Genomic DNA, 17,788 nt, shown 5'->3' on the forward strand with positions numbered 1-17,788 from the left:
AAGGAGTAAACGCATGCAGTTCGGAATAAAAAGAAACTAATTGAACGATATAAAGCGAAATACACGTGCATACAGAGTGCATATGGCATTGGTAAAGATACAAATATTCTTGTATTACAGGATCTGAATGACAGATTCAAAGAAGAAGAAGATGCCAGGAACAATCTCTTCCAAAATAAGAAGAAACTCGAACAAGAAGTGGCAGGTCTAAAGAAAGACATTGAGGACCTCGAGCTTAACCTACAGAAATCAGAGCAAGATAAGGCGACGAAGGACCACCAAATCCGCAATTTGAACGACGAGATCGCTCATCAAGACGAACTGATCAATAAATTGAACAAAGAGAAAAAGAATCAAGGTGAAGTTAATCAGAAAACTGCCGAAGAGCTTCAAGCTGCCGAGGATAAAGTCAATCACTTGAACAAAGTCAAAGTCAAACTCGAGCACACTCTTGACGAACTCGAAGATTCCCTCGAACGTGAAAAGAAATCACGGTTAGTACAATGTACTAAACTGTACTAAACTATACTACACTAAGTATATGTATATATATATAATAATCATAATATTAGCAACTCAAGCAGTCTCGTATGCTATGTAAATACATATACATATATATATTTATATTTATAAATGCTTAACATTACAGAGCCGACGTAGAGAAAGCTAAACGAAAGGTGGAAGGTGACTTAAAACTTACACAGGAAGCCGTTGCTGATCTCGAGAGAAATAAGAAGGAACTCGAACAAACCATTCAACGTAAGGACAAGGAATTATCGTCTTTGACCGCTAAACTTGAAGACGAACAGTCGTTAGTAGGCAAATTACAGAAACAAATTAAGGAATTACAAGCCCGTATCGAAGAATTGGAAGAAGAGGTTAGCCTGAAAAAAACATATATGTTGCTGATAAAATTACTTTATTTGCTTAAAAATTATCGATGCGATAAATTTGTCTGCACCTCCCGTACAGATCGAAGCTGAACGTGGTTCTCGCGTGAAAGCTGAGAAACAGCGCAGTGACTTGGCACGAGAACTCGAGGAACTTGGTGAACGTCTCGAGGAAGCTGGAGGTGCCACCTCTGCTCAAATTGAACTCAACAAGAAGAGAGAAGCCGAACTTAGTAAGCTGCGCAGAGACCTCGAGGAAGCTAACATTCAACACGAAGCCACTCTTGCAAGTTTACGCAAAAAGCACAACGATGCCGTTGCCGAAATGGGAGAACAAATTGATACGCTTAACAAACTCAAGGCCAGGTAAGATAGGAATATTCCTATCCTAATTGATATCAATTTAATCGATAGAATCGTTTCGAAAAGAAATCTTATCAATTCTGCAAATTTTCACCGATAAAACTTGCACTTTTATCGAAAAAGTTAGCTTTCGATTAAAGATAAAGAAATTTGAAAAGGTAAAATGATTTAAATCAAGAATCGGGGATATAATGAAATGTTTTCGATAGAGCTGAAAAGGGTCGTCATGATATCCATGCCGAGCTGAACAATTCCCGCGCCGCGACGGATCAGGTTTCAAGGGAAAAGGTACACATTTAAGAAACAAAGAGAATGTCCATACGATTTGTCCACATTTGTTTTCAGAATTACATTTCTCACCGTTACCACTGTCACGTTATTGGATATTTTTAATCCATGTTCAAACTTACCACACGATATCGAAATTATCGTCTAGTCGTTCCCGAATGAGTTTGAAGAAAAATGTTTCACTATTTGTTTATTTCTCCGGTGGTTGTGTTCTCCTTTAACCTTATATTTGATTTTTAGAATGTTGTCGCTAATGGAATATCTTTCGAACCGTATACGTTTTGTAATGTTACACCGTTCGTCGTAGTGATTCCAATTTTTCCTGGTCATGTCCTAAATACTAATTATCAATTTCGCGTGTCTGTTTTCATGAAAATTAGAGTTGAAAAGGACAAGGTTCAATACTTCAGCGAATTAAACGACATGCGCGCGTCTGTAGATCAACTAAGCAACGAGAAGGTAAGAATCGTTCGTCGAGAAATCTCTAGGATCCAGCAACAAACTAACGCAACTAACAGCTTTGTTAGGCAGCTCGAAACAGTTCGAGAAACGGAAACGGCGAACGTGCGACGTTTGCGATTACCATGGTGAATGTGTTTACGTGTACCTTACATCGTCGTGGTCGAAAGTATGTCCAGCTTGCAAAGCTTGTTCCTCGTGTGTACCTCCCTCTTCCAAGCTTCTTTTCTTCACTTTTGGACAATTGTTTAATTTATCGCTACATGTTATACGACATTGTTCTAGCGTATATGTATACATGTACCGCGTATTAGAAAATTATTCACACGCAAAACAGTCGAATCAATGAAAAGTATATCGATAATTTCGTGACACGGAATCAGAAAACAAAGTAACTGATAAATGTTAATCCATATTTCTTTTTACTGAAAATAAAACTAAAGATTTTTCGTTAGATTCTCGATCGTGCGAATAATTCTGTGACTGTTGCAATGTTCGGATCGATCAACTAGTCGAATTAGTGTAAATTGTCCCAAAAGTGAATTCACTTGAAAATAATAAAACAATTTGTCTGATACATCTATCGAAATTGGTGACAGGCTGCCCAAGAAAAGATCGTGAAACAATTGCAACACCAATTAAACGAAACCCAAGGAAAACTGGAGGAAGTGAACCGTACTCTGAATGACTTCGATGCTGCGAAGAAGAAACTGTCGATCGAAAACAGTGATCTGCTACGACAATTAGAGGAAGCCGAATCGCAAGTTAGTCAGCTTTCGAAGATCAAGATTTCACTGACAACGCAGCTCGAAGACACGAAACGATTGGCTGACGAAGAATCGAGAGAACGCGCTACTCTCCTTGGCAAATTCCGTAACTTGGAACACGATTTGGATAACATTCGTGAACAAGTGGAAGAGGAAGCCGAAGGTAAAGCGGATCTTCAGAGGCAACTTAGTAAGGCAAACGCCGAGGCACAATTATGGCGCACGAAATACGAATCCGAGGGCGTTGCTAGAGCGGAAGAACTCGAGGAAGCTAAGAGAAAGCTGCAGGCACGATTGGCCGAAGCGGAGGAAACCATCGAATCCCTCAATCAAAAGGTTATCGCCCTCGAGAAGACGAAACAGAGATTGTCGACGGAAGTAGAGGACTTACAGATCGAAGTCGACCGCGCAACCGCGATCGCCAACGCCGCCGAAAAGAAACAGAAGGCCTTCGATAAGATTATTGGCGAATGGAAACTCAAAGTGGACGATCTCGCCGCCGAACTCGATGCCAGTCAGAAGGAATGCCGCAATTACAGCACAGAATTGTTCAGGCTCAGAGGTACTCGTCTACTTTTTTCCATTTTCAAATTTCTTAAGAATTCTTGCTTACACATTTTTTCTATAATATCAATATATCCGTATAGGTGCGTACGAAGAAGGTCAGGAACAGTTGGAAGCAGTGCGTCGCGAGAACAAGAATCTCGCCGACGAAGTAAAAGACCTCTTGGATCAAATTGGCGAAGGTGGACGCAATATTCACGAGATCGAAAAAGCCAGGAAGCGCCTGGAGGCTGAAAAGGATGAACTTCAAGCCGCTCTGGAAGAAGCTGAGGCCGCTTTGGAACAAGAAGAGAACAAAGTATTGCGCAGTCAACTTGAACTGAGTCAAGTCAGACAAGAGATCGACCGACGTATCCAGGAGAAGGAAGAGGAATTCGAAAATACCAGAAAGAATCACCAACGTGCTCTCGATTCTATGCAAGCATCGCTCGAAGCTGAAGCTAAGGTTCGTAAAAAGCCTCTTTGAAGTGTTTATTAGATGATTTATAAAAACGGTAGAGTAAAGTCTCGTAATATGTTGTGAAGCTTCCTCGAGGCAAACATGATATATATATTTGACGAAACTTTTCAGGGCAAGGCCGAGGCTTTGCGCATGAAGAAGAAACTGGAAGCAGATATCAACGAATTGGAGATCGCCCTGGATCATGCGAACAAAGCGAATGCCGAAGCTCAAAAGAACATCAAGAGATATCAACAGCAGCTGAAGGATGTGCAGACCGCGCTCGAGGAAGAACAACGAGCTCGTGACGAAGCGAGAGAACTTCTTGGAATTTCGGAACGCCGAGCGAACGCGCTTCAAAACGAACTCGAAGAAAGCCGTACTCTTCTCGAACAAGCGGACCGCGGACGTCGCCAGGCTGAACAAGAATTGGCCGACTGCCACGAGCAACTCAACGAACTAGGTGCTCAGAACGCTTCCATCTCTGCTGCCAAGAGAAAACTCGAGGCTGAGCTGCAAACCCTTCACGTGAGCATTCTTATCCTTTTAATCGATTCTAATTTTTCACATTTACATTTATTTTATAAAAGCTACAACGAAATATTCAAAAAAGACGACAAATCCGAATGAGACTCGTATTTATTTTGTTTTCAGTCTGACTTGGACGAATTGTTGAACGAAGCAAAGAACTCTGAGGAGAAAGCAAAGAAAGCCATGGTTGATGCTGCTAGATTAGCCGACGAACTTCGAGCCGAACAAGATCATGCTCAAACGCAAGAGAAGCTTCGCAAAGCGCTCGAAACTCAGATCAAGGAACTCCAGGTGCGTCTCGACGAAGCTGAAGCAAATGCCCTGAAAGGTGGTAAGAAGGCAATTCAAAAACTCGAACAACGCGTTCGTGAATTGGAGAACGAACTCGATGGAGAACAGAGGAGACACGCTGACGCTCAGAAGAACCTTCGCAAGTCCGAACGTCGCATCAAGGAACTCAGCTTCCAGGTACGAGTTCGTACAATATATATATATATATCGTATATAATATAATGTACAGTAATAATAATTGCGTTATCGAGATTTTCAGCGATAGCTTATTCTAAATCTATAAATGTTTAGGCCGATGAGGACCGCAAGAACCACGAGCGCATGCAAGACCTTGTCGATAAGCTTCAACAGAAAATCAAGACCTACAAGAGGCAGATCGAGGAAGCTGAAGAAATCGCTGCTTTGAATCTCGCGAAATTCCGCAAAGCGCAACAAGAGCTCGAGGAGGCAGAGGAAAGGGCGGACCTGGCTGAACAGGCAATTACCAAGTTCCGTACTAAAGGACGCGGAGGAAGTGCTGCGCGTGGACTGAGCCCAGCGGTAAGCAAATATTCAATTACTACCATTTTTTTTATTCTCTTCGTTCAATTTCCTACATTTTCTTTTCGTATCGTATTTAAAAATGATACTTTTCTTCCTTTTTTCTTTTTACATTTTTTGATTTGACGATTAATTTCTTTTGTAATAATATAAGGTTTAATATAATTTGATTATATAATATTTGAAGAAATATTCGATTAAAAATTTTCCGAGAAATTCCATGATACGTGTGCTATGAAAATAGATCAGAATGAAAAATGGAGATTTACGTTATCAGCGACGTAGATGAAGAAAAGAGAAATTTTCGTAGAATAGCAGTAGGATCTCTGTTCCGTAGCTCGTGTAGCAATCTCTTATTAAAATGTATCGAGCTACGTGTATATTCCGCAGGATATGTGAAAATCTCAATTTTATAAAAATCAATACGCCATAGTAAATGGCACAGGATTTCCAAGTTGGCGATCGAGAACGAAATTTCCTATAAAACGAGAAGAAAAAGTTGCGTAGAAAGAAAAGAGAATAACTATTGCGTACAAAGAAAAGTAGAGATTGCGGCAATTATCTCTAATTGTAAATCTGTATGTCCCTGTATAGCCCCAACAGAAGGCCCGTAAGGCGCCCTCCGCAATGGAGTAAAGAGTACCGCGCCGGTCCATGTAAGTTTGTGCACGTGTCATAAGCACGTGTGTGTGTCGACACATGGAAAAGCACAATAATCGCAAGAAAGCAATTATACATAGACAGAATTGTTCCGAATCCCCAATCCGCCGATCGTCAATGTCTTATTTTCTTGAACCTGTGTGAAAAGCTGATAACACTTGACGGGGGCATACCTTACGAGTATGAAGCTTGCTCCTAGTCATTGATTAACGTTGTGTATTACCTATCCCAAACAAATTCATGATAGTTCACGAACGGATCACTGTACCGATCCCTCTGTTATAATATAGAATATAGACGAATCGTTGCTTGGTTAGTGACTGGTTAGTTACATGTGAATAGATTTGTTTACGTATATTTTTCGTTAGACATTAGACGGAGGAAAGACGCGACGTGATGTAAAGACATAACTCCATCGATCGTTTTCCGTTAATTCCGATTTTCGACATAATTATTGTTAGATACTTAGATCAGTTCTTGAAATTCGTCGATGTATCATCCACTTTGTGATTCTTTTCACGAAACTAAGCAGACAAAATCATTCCAACTGTTTAAGAGAGGTATTACGACCCTCGATTCATATCCCATTGTTGTCTTTCAATTGCCAACACCAATGATGTGCGATAAACACGCAGAATGAATGAGAAGGACACAAAGAACGTGTCTAAATATTTATCTCCAAAAAATGTTTTTTTTTTTTTTTGAATGCATACAGCGATACTAGATCCTGGTGAAGGATGGGATTAGGGATGGAATTAAAGACTTATGGTATACACTTATAAACTGGCATTGCGATATCATAGCGTTAGAAACGATATAACATCAAATTAACAAGAAACAAATTATTCTCTACCTTTGAATAAAAGATAGAAATCGTGAGTCTGCAATTCAGAAAATTTCATATCGTTTAAAACGTATTCGGTTTTGTTACTGTTATACCAAAGATACGCCAAATAAAAATAAAAACTTCGAACTTGATCCCATCGCTAAAAGCCGAAAAACACTTTCCCGGAAACAACTTGTGTTGTTCGAAAGCATCTCGACCAGAAACGTATCGCGTGAGAATTTTGTTGTTGATCGTGAGAACAGAAATAAACATGCTTTCGAACAAATTCGCTGATCTATGATTAACAGCGATCACAGAAGTACCGAATAAAAATAATAATACTTCTTTTGGAATTTTTCAGCCACACCGACCTGCGTTCAAACCCCAATTGGATGGTTCCGCATTCCCGCCACGCTTCGACCTGCAGCCCGATGGTGAACTGTAAAAATCTATATGACAACGATATACTTGTTACAAACACGATCGTAACAGCTTAACGTATGAATTGATCGCAACCGGCGAACTTTCATCGTGTCATCTCACTCAAATAACTCATCCTATCGTCTTCATACCTACGCACATACACCTTCATACTAAAAGTAAAGAAAGTATCTTCAAATCTTTACTACTTTCGTGTTGACACGAGAATGTCCGTGCTTGGTCTCATCTTGCCAGCTTCGAGATAAAAATAGAAAAGGGAAGATTACAAAAGATTTGAAATTTTTCTTTCGACATTCTATATTTAATTCTAGTATATTTGATTGTTAATTGGCAAAAGAAATCGGCAATACAATAGACGTGGAGGAGAGATTAACCTTCACCACTCGCGCTGACGGTCGAGGAAAGAGAGAGTGAAAGAGTGAAAGTGGAAGAGTAAGAGAGAAAACGAGAGAAAGGAAAGGTGCGAGCGAGCGGTTGAAATGAAAAACGAGAGCCAGCTCGAAATTTTAAACGTTGTATTATGAACACGTGGCAGAAAAGAAAAGTATGTGCAATACTGGCATACGCGCGTATCAAGCGGACGAATCGATAAATATATACGATATACATATTACAGAAACGGAACGATAAAAAGAAGAACAAGATTACATGTTATAAAAAAATAAACAATGAATAAAAATATAACGCTAGTCACGGATTTGAACGTCAGCGCGCATTATTATATACGTCATCGAAATGATAATCCTATCCTATAAAGTTAATTGTAATTTATAAAGAGAGCCGAAGTATGTATTTATTAAAATAAATAAGCAATAAATAAAATTAAGAACCAATCGCAATATTTGTCATTTCATATCCCTTCTACCCTTCTAATCATTTATAATTTTTAGAACTTTTAGAATCTTTTAATCATCACCTTATAATTCGTTTCTTGCCACATCGTCTGCGTTGCAGCAAATACTAACAACTTTCTTTCATTTTATACCGTTGATTTTCATTCGCTTTCAGGTACATATATACCTATCTGTAATTTTTCTTTCATTTCCTTTGTATTCTTCATAAAAGTCCACATACACCCCTTGTATGCGTATAAAATATCTTAGTAAAAACATTAGCTCTACGTGTTACGTCGACCGACTCTCTGCCCAGACAGGGCCACACGTCGCGGGCAGGATAGCAATCAGATGTCCTCCACATCCTTACCGCGTACCCTCAGTAGTCTCAAGTACCTTCCATAAATCCCAGGCATTTTCTATTTAAGGTCCTTCAGACCAACCAAATATTCTTTCACTGAATAGTTTATTGTCTACTACGTACTATTGTCTACTATCTACTAGACCCTTCCTAGTCCACCAGCCGTCTATTATCCAATCAGAAGCAATGTCTATTGCCCTCACTTTCCTAGCCAAAATTGTAATCAACAAATCCAATGGTTCCGTGTGCGAGACACACCCATCCTTAGCTTTCCTCCGCCATAGTATCGTCACCGGCACTGATTTTCCATCTTTCGAACGCTCATCACCTTTGACCGGGTTTCCACCTTTAGATCAGTCACCTACTTTACTTATACATACGCACCAGTGTAACTATATTCATTATAAATGTTGTTGGAATGAACTATAACTTATAATTTGTTATATCAGTGTCACATTCAATTCAACTACCTCTATTATCCTAACCGAAATAGGGGATCGATCATTTCGTGGCGTCGATTATCTAATCGTAACGGGAATTTACGACTCCCGTTGACGTGCTTCCTCGCGATTGCGTCTCTCCGTGAGTGAAAGAAACACTACGAATCCGTTTGGCACATTAACACACACGTTGCTAGAATGTAACATAACTTATTCACTTTCACCTTTAGTAGGAGGAAAGAAATAAAAGTGTATAAAATACAATGTGTTACAAAAATTACATGCACTTGTTATACCTACATGAATTCATAAAAATAACGTGCTTAATAATTATAATAATATTTTCTAGGTCACCTACGTGAACATCAATAATTCCTTGACGTCGAAAAAATGTAAGGTTCTGTCATTTCTGACGCAACTCTATCCCAAGATTTTTGTTAGTCAGATGTTTTGAGTTTTTAATTCCTTTTAAGAAAACATCAATGGCAATTCTATCGCTATGTAGGTATATATAAATATAAATGATATTGTGACAAAGTGCATTTTTAATTTCTTTGGTTAGCCAGATATGCAAAATATATTCGATAGGTGTATGTAGACCTTCGCGACTGACCGTATATATAAAATTTGAAATGTAGAAAGCTTTGTCGTGTTATATTTGAAAGGATGAAAAGGTAGGAGTTACGAAACAATTTCAACGTTAAAATTAAGTTGTAGCAAGATATATGTATATAGAAATTATTTAAAATTACGAGAGCAACATAGCGCAAGACGACTCGAATTAAACTCAACTTCTTTATGCATTACTTGTGCTCTACCAAAAATGTATTTTCAAAATCACGTATTTGTTATACGAATTCACTGATTGCTAATAATATACATGATTAGAGTTTATTTCTTAACTTAAGTAGACGCCGATCCTCCCAAGAAACAAATTATTTTTAATCGTCGCTTTAATCATAGCCTATCCGTTATTTTATCTAATATTCTTTTTCCGTTCTTTACGTAGGATTTGTTTAAATTGTCCCTTTACAAGCTCCCATTGGGTAAACTTCTTAGTACTAACTCCAAATTCCTCGCAAGTTTGTTGAAAAGATTTTTCACAAAGTGGCAAATAACAGTGATCCACTGTTGGCAAAAGATGATGAAGAGCGTGTAATCCGAAGTTAGTCAACACCAGAAAGTCAGAGTCATCGATCACTGTTCGCTCTCTTACGGCATCCAATTCTAGCAAACCCCAGTCGAAATCGTTTCTAGAAAATATTATTCATCTCTGTTATTAACTGTTTCAATTGAGAATATTTTGTTTATACGTTCATATTTCTTTCAGTTAGAAACTATAATTTTGAATGAACCTATTAACAATAAATATGCATATATATACATACATATAAATAGAATTATTGTGTTGATAATTTTTCAAGATCTATAAGTTGCATTGAATTCATGTATACCTCCTATCTCTCTTTAAAAATCTCTAAGAATTTAATCTTCAGAATCTTGACGAGTAATTTCAAATACAACTTGCGCAACTTATATGTAGTACGATTAAAATGTAAAATATATAAGAATATATGATATAAGAAGATCGATAGAAATAATAGAATGTATATAGCATGTATTATCGATACGTATACAAACGAACCTGTATATGTCGCCATCGTGAAAGATATCGGGATGATGATGAGCTGCATTGAAACCGATCATACAATATATAAAACTGCCTGTTAATATAATTAATAACCAAAGTTTCATAGCCAAAAAAATACTTGGCGCGAGAAAGGACATCGATATGGGCAAAAAGAAAGGTACAGCATCTCGAAATTCGAATTTTCTATATTCGAAGAACACAGAGTAATACCTGAAACGAATGCGTATTTATTAATATTGGTTTTTTGTATTTAACGTAACAATATTTCATTTATAATACCATAATCCGACTTCCTGAAAAAAAAAAAAAAAAAAAAGAAAAACAGGAATACAAGGTGAATTGGTGCAGATGGCAAAGACGGAAGGTGTAATGGGAAGGTGGTGAAAGAGTTACCAGAAGTTAAGAGTTGATGGAAAGTGTAGTAAGATGACAAGAGTGAGGGGGAGGAAGAAGTGAGAAAGGACATTTTTAAGATCTCGCGGAACAACAAGCAAGAGAGAGAGACAGGAGAAGAAAGAAGAGGAAAGTATAGTGTTTTGGAATATATCAGGATTATTAGGAAAGAAAAGGATTTCTGCGAGTATATAGAAAGGCAAAACGACGTGGATTTAATAGGAACGTGGATAGATGAAAATAAATGGGAGAAGATCACATACGGACTACCTAAAGGCTCATTACCAGCTTACAAAAATGAAATGGAAGACTTATTACAGAAATAATAATTGGAGTAACAGAGAAATGGGAAAGAGAAGTAGTGAGAAGACAATTAAAAATAAATGAAGTGAGTTGGAAAATATGGACGGTGTACGAAAGAAGGAGTATGTCCGAATTGGAAAGAAATGTGCATAAAATCATACAGCAGAAGGAGAGAGTGTTGATGCGTTGATGAAGATGTCTAATTGCAAGATTTAGATGTGGAAACGAGCTGAAGGTAATGAGAAAAGTCATGGAGGGGGGTAATAAGAAGGAAAGAAGTGGGAAAGATAACCAAAGAAGAGATTTTTGCTGTTGACAATAATTAAATTGGGTACTGATTGTAGAAGTAACGGGAAGTCATCTTCAAGCCGCTAGCAGCTACTAGCAAGAGAGTTTCGAATAATAAATACTATATGATATATTGCATCTATTTATGAAATATTTAGCTGCAGAATAAACAATTTAATATTAAGAAATATTATCTGTACGTAATATGCGTCATTGGTAAATCTCATATTGGTAAATCAATTTGATAAATCCTGATATAAAAAAAATAATAACGAACCTTTTGATTGCTTGTGCGTAAAAAGCTAAAGCCCAAATGATAGGACTCATCAGTTGACTAATGATACCTTTCAGTAATGATTTTTTAGAGTCTGGTAACCAAAACACGTAAGGCTCAAGTGAGTATATTTCAAAGTCCCAAAGGGTATTAGGGTAGATGTGGTGACTCATTACATGTGTTATTCGCCAATCTTTCGACGACAATGTGCCTAAATCAAAGTAGTACATTCGAAAAGTATTCCTCATATGAAAATAATTATGACCAATTATCGTGGTCCACCCGAGAAAAATTCCTGAAATCATAAATATGTATTTCAATTATAGCCATTTGCATCCAAAATAAGAAAAAAAAGAAAATATCGTGCAAATTATACTTGTCATATAGTAGTAGTTAAAGACTAAAGACGTAATTAATAATAATATTTGACCAACCAGCAAGCACGATGATTAAATAAGATTGCGTATAAGCTACTGCGAGGCTAAGTAAAACGGTAGTAGTGACACAAAAATCAGCGATTAAATTTGTTTTTGCCGATGGCCGATGAAAATCCACGTCTTTTAGGGCTTCTAATGCACGCTTTTTGAAAGTAGAAAAGAAACCATTCGGTTCAAACGTTAATGGCAGCTTTCGTGGTGAAACTGCCTCTCTTACCAGGTATTTGGGAAGCAGTTTCACAGCTTTATCAGTTAGATGATGCGACTGGAAAATACAAATTGCATCTATTTAAAATACCGTTTAAAATAACCTGTACATTGAACTAAATTATGTGACTTATAACAAGAACATATAACCAGAAGAAGAAAATATACTTGTACCAATTATTGTACTACACGAAAACGAATTACCTCGAAAAGTTCGGTAATATCAGTACCCTTGGTCAGACGAATCCATTCTGCTCCTCCTGGATGAAATTTTGCAAAACCTTCTAAATCATATAAATTATTTTGAATCCTCCATAAACCTTCCGCACCGTCTATTTGTCTTCTTGCTTCGAGAAAAGAGTATGCTGTCTGAAATTTAGCATCCCTTCCAGGAAAATTTTCGAAACCCGGTATCGAACTTTCTAATTTCCGCATTGCTTTCTTCTTCTTTTTTTATTGATCTGTACGGTACGTAAGATAATTAAATAAAAATTGTAAGTAAATAAGTAACATTACTTAACATCAAGTAATAACTATAACAGTTGCTTAATCGTGTTTCAGGATATAAATCTAAATAAAGAATATAAGGGATCTTATTAAAATGTGTTATTTATTTCGTTATGAACGTTTTAATTTATCCTGCTTCCGTTAAATTTATCAAGTTATTGTTTAAAATCCCGTTTAGAATCGTATCTTAAACTCTGCATTCTGAAAATATCTAAAAGAAGTTAGTAACGTTAAATTACGAGTTTTATTTAAAAACACATTAATCAAATGTTAAGATTATAATACAAAGTGATATAGCAATTGCAAAACAAATTTTTTAATGTTTCAAAATATTGGTAAGTGAATGAAATAATTTCCAAAAAAGATCGCATAAATGAAACTGCGTGTGTTTGTAAATACTATATGTACGTAGTTGTTTTTGCGAATTTAGTGATATGTTAAAAAATGGGTTTAAATTAGTTTATATTAGGATAGGGTTAAAGGACAATAATTATCGAAGTACCCATGCCCTCTTAAACTAAATCTTAATATACCTTACAGTTAGTTAAATTTTACACGTAATTGATTAAAGCTGGGTGAAGTATTTAATAAATAATAAATGTATCATTCGTTATATAACGTCCTATTTCAGATAAGTGTTTCGCAATTCATATTACCATTCACATAGACGACACTTGTCTTAAATTAAAAAATTAACTATCTTATGTTCGTTTCTAATACTAGCAAAATAAATATATCATCAAAGTTTAAAAAAGGGAAAATAGGGGTGTGCGGGTAAATCTGTAAAATAGTGTATCGTTAACAGGGACAGATTTACCATTACGCTAATGAGACTAAAAGCGTCGGGCCCCGAAATAATATGCTATCCTATCAAAAAGAATAATAAACAAATATTAGAATTAGATAAAATACATTTGTTGGTATGGGAAGACTGAGATAAAAGTGTTAGCTTGGCTAAAACGATGTTTGTTGAATCAGTACGTACAGTCGTCCGAATACTCGAGACGCCTATCGAGTACTCGACGGACCCACTCTATAGTGTTCTAGAACATCTTTACGGTTTCTAGGATGCGTGAAAAGTAATTAAATCCTCCAACGAGGCTCGTTTACCATGGGAATTTTAAAGGCAGCTTTAGACTGGCCATGACATTGTGCGGATTTTAATTACTGCACATGATGTTAATATTCACCCTCTAAGGGAATATTAACTTATAGCTATGTATTAACTAATATTAACTCTGACAGATTAACCAAAGAATCTTTAAATGTAAGTCATAATTTTCTATTGGCTTAACGATTTAGCTTTAACGATTTAGCCAAGTTGAACTTTTATAAATTCAGTTTAGCTCAGGAGCCCCAAAATGATTAGCTTCAAGCTTCCAATTAAAATACTGAATAAGTAAGTGCAATAATATACCACGTATATGATACTATATTTTATACGATTTTATATTGATTTTATGTGATTTTATATTTTTACAAACAGAAATTATTTTCAGATTATCGTTTATAGATAAATTGCTTGCTAAATCATAATCAAACAAGATAAATTGAATCGACAAAAGTTAAATTTAGAATATAAACTGAAATGGATTCTCCGTTTTTCACATTTGATTAAAAATAGTGTTATTTTGCGATAGCGTGAGTATATTATAAATTATACGCGTGTCTCATTGCCGCGCGTGCATCTATTTTTGAATGATATGGTTTTGGGCAATATTCGTTGTAAGTTATATTATATTATGACGAATACTTCACGTTCAATGTTTTATGAATGTTATAGTATTTTCGCATATTGTACGCATTCTGTTTTGCAATTTTAAGTTTCTAATAAGTTAACTTTACTACGTCTATTAATTATTAGAAATATTTCTAGTTGCACATTACTATACAAAAAAGAATGTTTATCATATTTTCTAATAATTTTTTCGTACCAAAGATGTTAATCCTGTATAGAGATTCCTTGTAGAATTTTCTAATATGGTAAATTATAATTGAGTTTTCTTATTTATTTCCAAATAACGATGCTGTTTGGACAATATTTTAATAGTTATTGACAAACAACGATATTTACGAGTCACATTACGAAGACGTAACTCACTACACAAAAAGTACTACTGTAATACTACTACTGTAAATTCTACTGTAACACTAAAACTGAGCCTGATTACGTTGTTCAACGGACTGCTTTAAATGAGGTAATTTGGGAAGCACTCTTCTTTCTTATATATGTCAAACAAACATGTATTGAGTAGAATCTGAACGATCTAGTATGCACTTTGACCCTACAACGATAGTCAATCCAACAGACGATAACTGTGTGACACGTTACTTATTATAGAATATCTGACATTATTACACAGCAAAATAAGTATGTGTATATTACTTTTTATTTAAAAATTTAACCGGCATTGTTACAATTTTTATAACTCTTTTGACATGAAGTCGAGTGTTTTTTCAGATTATGAGAAAATTTTGTCTTTTTATAAGCGGCGAATTATATGCGACGAAAATGTGTTTTGCCAGTTATATACAGGATGTACCAGATTTTTTCACAAAATATTCCCATCATATTCCAGAAGTAACATTAAGAAAAAAAAAATGTTATATAAATATAGGCTTTGAAATGCTTTATTGTAGATTAAATTTATTCATATATTAAAAAGCTATAACAACGACACGAAATGATAAAGGACTGCTGTTTCGTCGACTCAGTATGTTGCCCATATCTATTTGATATGTTTGCAAAGACTTTGATATTTACTTGCTGAGGTCGTTGATTTGATCAAATCAGTGCGGCAATGCGTTACCCTCAATGATTAATAGGTCGAGGAGGATCAATTCCCTGGTTCCCAAGTTCACCAGATATCGCTTCAACAAATTTTTACTTGCGGTTAACCATAAAAAAAAGTTCACAAAACACAAATTAATACGCGTCGGCAGTTAATGCAAATGATTCTTATCGTATTTGCAGCAGTTAAGAGAATGAACAAACGATTAGTAATGCAATAGATTCTATTTTCCGTAGATGCTAGTCTTCGTATTCGCAATAACGGACTACATTTTGAAATGGAATTGTAACGTCAATCGATATTATACACTTTATTCCTACGTGATATTGAATAAGAAATCAGTCCGTTGTTATTTCGTACTTTTGTTACAACTTTTTAACAAAGTATATAAGAGCCTACATCTATACAACATTGTTTCTTATGTTTGCTTATATAGTCTTGTAAAGAATTAGGATCTGTATCCATTTCTATGTAAAAATATTGCCGGTTATATATACATATGTACATATTATGAATTTAGACATTTTGACCGCATTCGGAGTAACGGAATATTAATTTTATCAAACTATAGCATAAAGTAATGACAAACTAGTAATGTGTTATTAGTAATTAGTCTCCTCGCGCAATCAACCAATTGTAAACTTAAATCATCTATTATCATTACCGTTGGAAAGTCGTTTAATATCAAAAATTTTCCTATCAGTTTAAGAAACTCTTCCTTATCTGGCTCATAGAAACTAGAAGATGAAGGTATAAGAACCTTACGTTTATGCCATAATTTTATAATTAAATAACATGAAGTATACGCTATTAAAAATAAATAATCACATACTTTGGAGTTGTATGTTATAAAATGAGCGATATCTTCCAATAAAAACGAGATTAAATAGAAGCTTAAAGTCAAAATTACTAGTATACCACACAGATTTTTTAAAATAGGATTGGTTTTTAACCAGTCGGAATTTTTCCATGATCAACCAATGAAATAGTAAACTATACATATGATTATTTGATATGTGGTAGTTTATGAACATAAAAAATAATATTATCTACATTGAACGGATAATCGTAAGCTTATCCAAAACTCCCATTGTGTTTTGCCACAACCAGATTTTTCCATTCAATTAATCGGTATTAAAATGATGATAGTAATCCTGTCCTATGGAACTTATTAGTAAGAAAAATTAATTGATGTCAACGTTGTAGCAATTTAAAATTCACATGGAATATATTTAATAAAATATATAAATGATTTATAACGGATTTATAAGCGACGGAAATACGTACCGTAACAATTTTGTCAATGTAAATCATCCTATTGTATTTACAATGATAAAATATAATTACTATTATATAATTTTTCTCTTTATATCAGAATGTGAGGGATGAACAGCAAATATAAAAAGGAAGAAATTATCTAAAATGTTTAAACGTGTTGCCTTCGTGTTTCTATTATATAAATAATAAGAAAAAATAAAATAAATATTTACGTTTCACTTTTTACTTCTTTTTACTTATCTACCACTTACTTGCGAGTGGTACTCGGTGTACATTATATTCAGGCATGTTTTCTCATTTTTGTCTCCTTTCTCATAATCATATGAATATCAATTCCTAAGAACAATGAAGTGTTTACAATAGAACTTCGTTTACTTGAACTTATTGAGGGATAAACAAGTTATATAATTGGAGTTCATATAATAAGAGCTCACCAATTATGTATTATTTTTCGTTCACATAATAGAAGTTCACATTCAGATAAATAAATTCGATAAGCAAAAGTTCAGTTAATCGGGCATTAATTAAAATTTCGTTCAGATAAGTGGACTTCATATAAATTGAATTCTACTGTATATTAAATATATCATATCGTGCATAGTTTGATAAATAATGAAAAGATTATACGATGAACTTCGTTATTGAAGATATAGAATATAATTGTAAATCGTAGTTTAATTCACATGAACTACATTTTATTTACACTAGCAATAACAGTAAAGTCATTGTATCTATATTTGTATTTGCATTTATGTTTATATTTATAATAATTATAATAATTCTTTCTTTTTACATTAAATATAGCGATATATTTAAATTACTGTCAATTGTAACTCTTTCCTCTCTTACAAAATTAAGTCACAAATTACAGCCATTATTAATGCCTGTACCATTTCATCAATATCAAATAAGTCTTCGAATTCTAATTATTTACGTTTTAGATGCCAATTACCAATTAGATTTTC

General features: G+C 35.0%; 2 protein-coding genes across 38 annotated transcripts in view; one reads left to right on the plus strand and one right to left on the minus strand.

Annotated features, from left to right (window-relative positions):
* Mhc (myosin heavy chain) overlaps nucleotides 1–7,892 on the plus strand; it is a 40,748-nt gene extending 32,856 nt beyond the window's left edge. For 25 of the 36 annotated variants that reach the window (XM_072004447.1, XM_072004446.1, XM_072004456.1 and 22 more), the window contains exons 17-26: nucleotides 121–494; nucleotides 650–878; nucleotides 973–1,256; nucleotides 1,922–2,000; nucleotides 2,600–3,329; nucleotides 3,415–3,776; nucleotides 3,903–4,298; nucleotides 4,425–4,769; nucleotides 4,884–5,132; nucleotides 6,980–7,892. In XM_072004447.1, the coding sequence (XP_071860548.1) occupies nucleotides 121–494; nucleotides 650–878; nucleotides 973–1,256; nucleotides 1,922–2,000; nucleotides 2,600–3,329; nucleotides 3,415–3,776; nucleotides 3,903–4,298; nucleotides 4,425–4,769; nucleotides 4,884–5,132; nucleotides 6,980–7,063 (3,132 nt within the window). In that variant the 3' untranslated portion in view covers nucleotides 7,064–7,892. Of the gene's footprint in view, nucleotides 1–120; nucleotides 495–649; nucleotides 879–972; nucleotides 1,257–1,462; nucleotides 1,542–1,921; nucleotides 2,001–2,599; nucleotides 3,330–3,414; nucleotides 3,777–3,902; nucleotides 4,299–4,424; nucleotides 4,770–4,883; nucleotides 5,133–5,726; nucleotides 5,789–6,979 lie in introns of all 36 variants that reach the window. The other 11 variants (XM_072004454.1, XM_072004435.1, XM_072004453.1 and 8 more) reach the window with 2 other exon arrangements.
* Nucleotides 7,893–9,399: 1,507 nt separating this feature from the next.
* Cyt-b5-r (Cytochrome b5-related) lies at nucleotides 9,400–15,062 on the minus strand. 2 transcript variants are annotated; one of them, XM_072004485.1, is made up of 6 exons: nucleotides 14,917–15,062; nucleotides 12,451–12,707; nucleotides 12,037–12,304; nucleotides 11,606–11,897; nucleotides 10,339–10,554; nucleotides 9,400–9,946 (listed from the first exon to the last, which is right to left on the minus strand). In XM_072004485.1, the coding sequence occupies exons 2-6, from the start codon at nucleotides 12,679–12,681 to the stop codon at nucleotides 9,670–9,672; spliced, it is 1,284 nt and encodes a 427-aa protein (XP_071860586.1). In that variant the 5' UTR covers nucleotides 12,682–12,707; nucleotides 14,917–15,062; the 3' UTR covers nucleotides 9,400–9,669. The 2 variants fall into 2 exon arrangements, with proteins under 2 accessions (XP_071860586.1, XP_071860585.1); XM_072004484.1 differs by lacking the exon at nucleotides 14,917–15,062 and adding an exon at nucleotides 14,688–14,863.
* Nucleotides 15,063–17,788: the final 2,726 nt, after the last annotated feature.

This window comes from Bombus fervidus, chromosome 5, assembly GCF_041682495.2.
Source record: "Bombus fervidus isolate BK054 chromosome 5, iyBomFerv1, whole genome shotgun sequence".
NCBI classification, from domain to species: domain Eukaryota; kingdom Metazoa; phylum Arthropoda; class Insecta; order Hymenoptera; family Apidae; genus Bombus; species Bombus fervidus.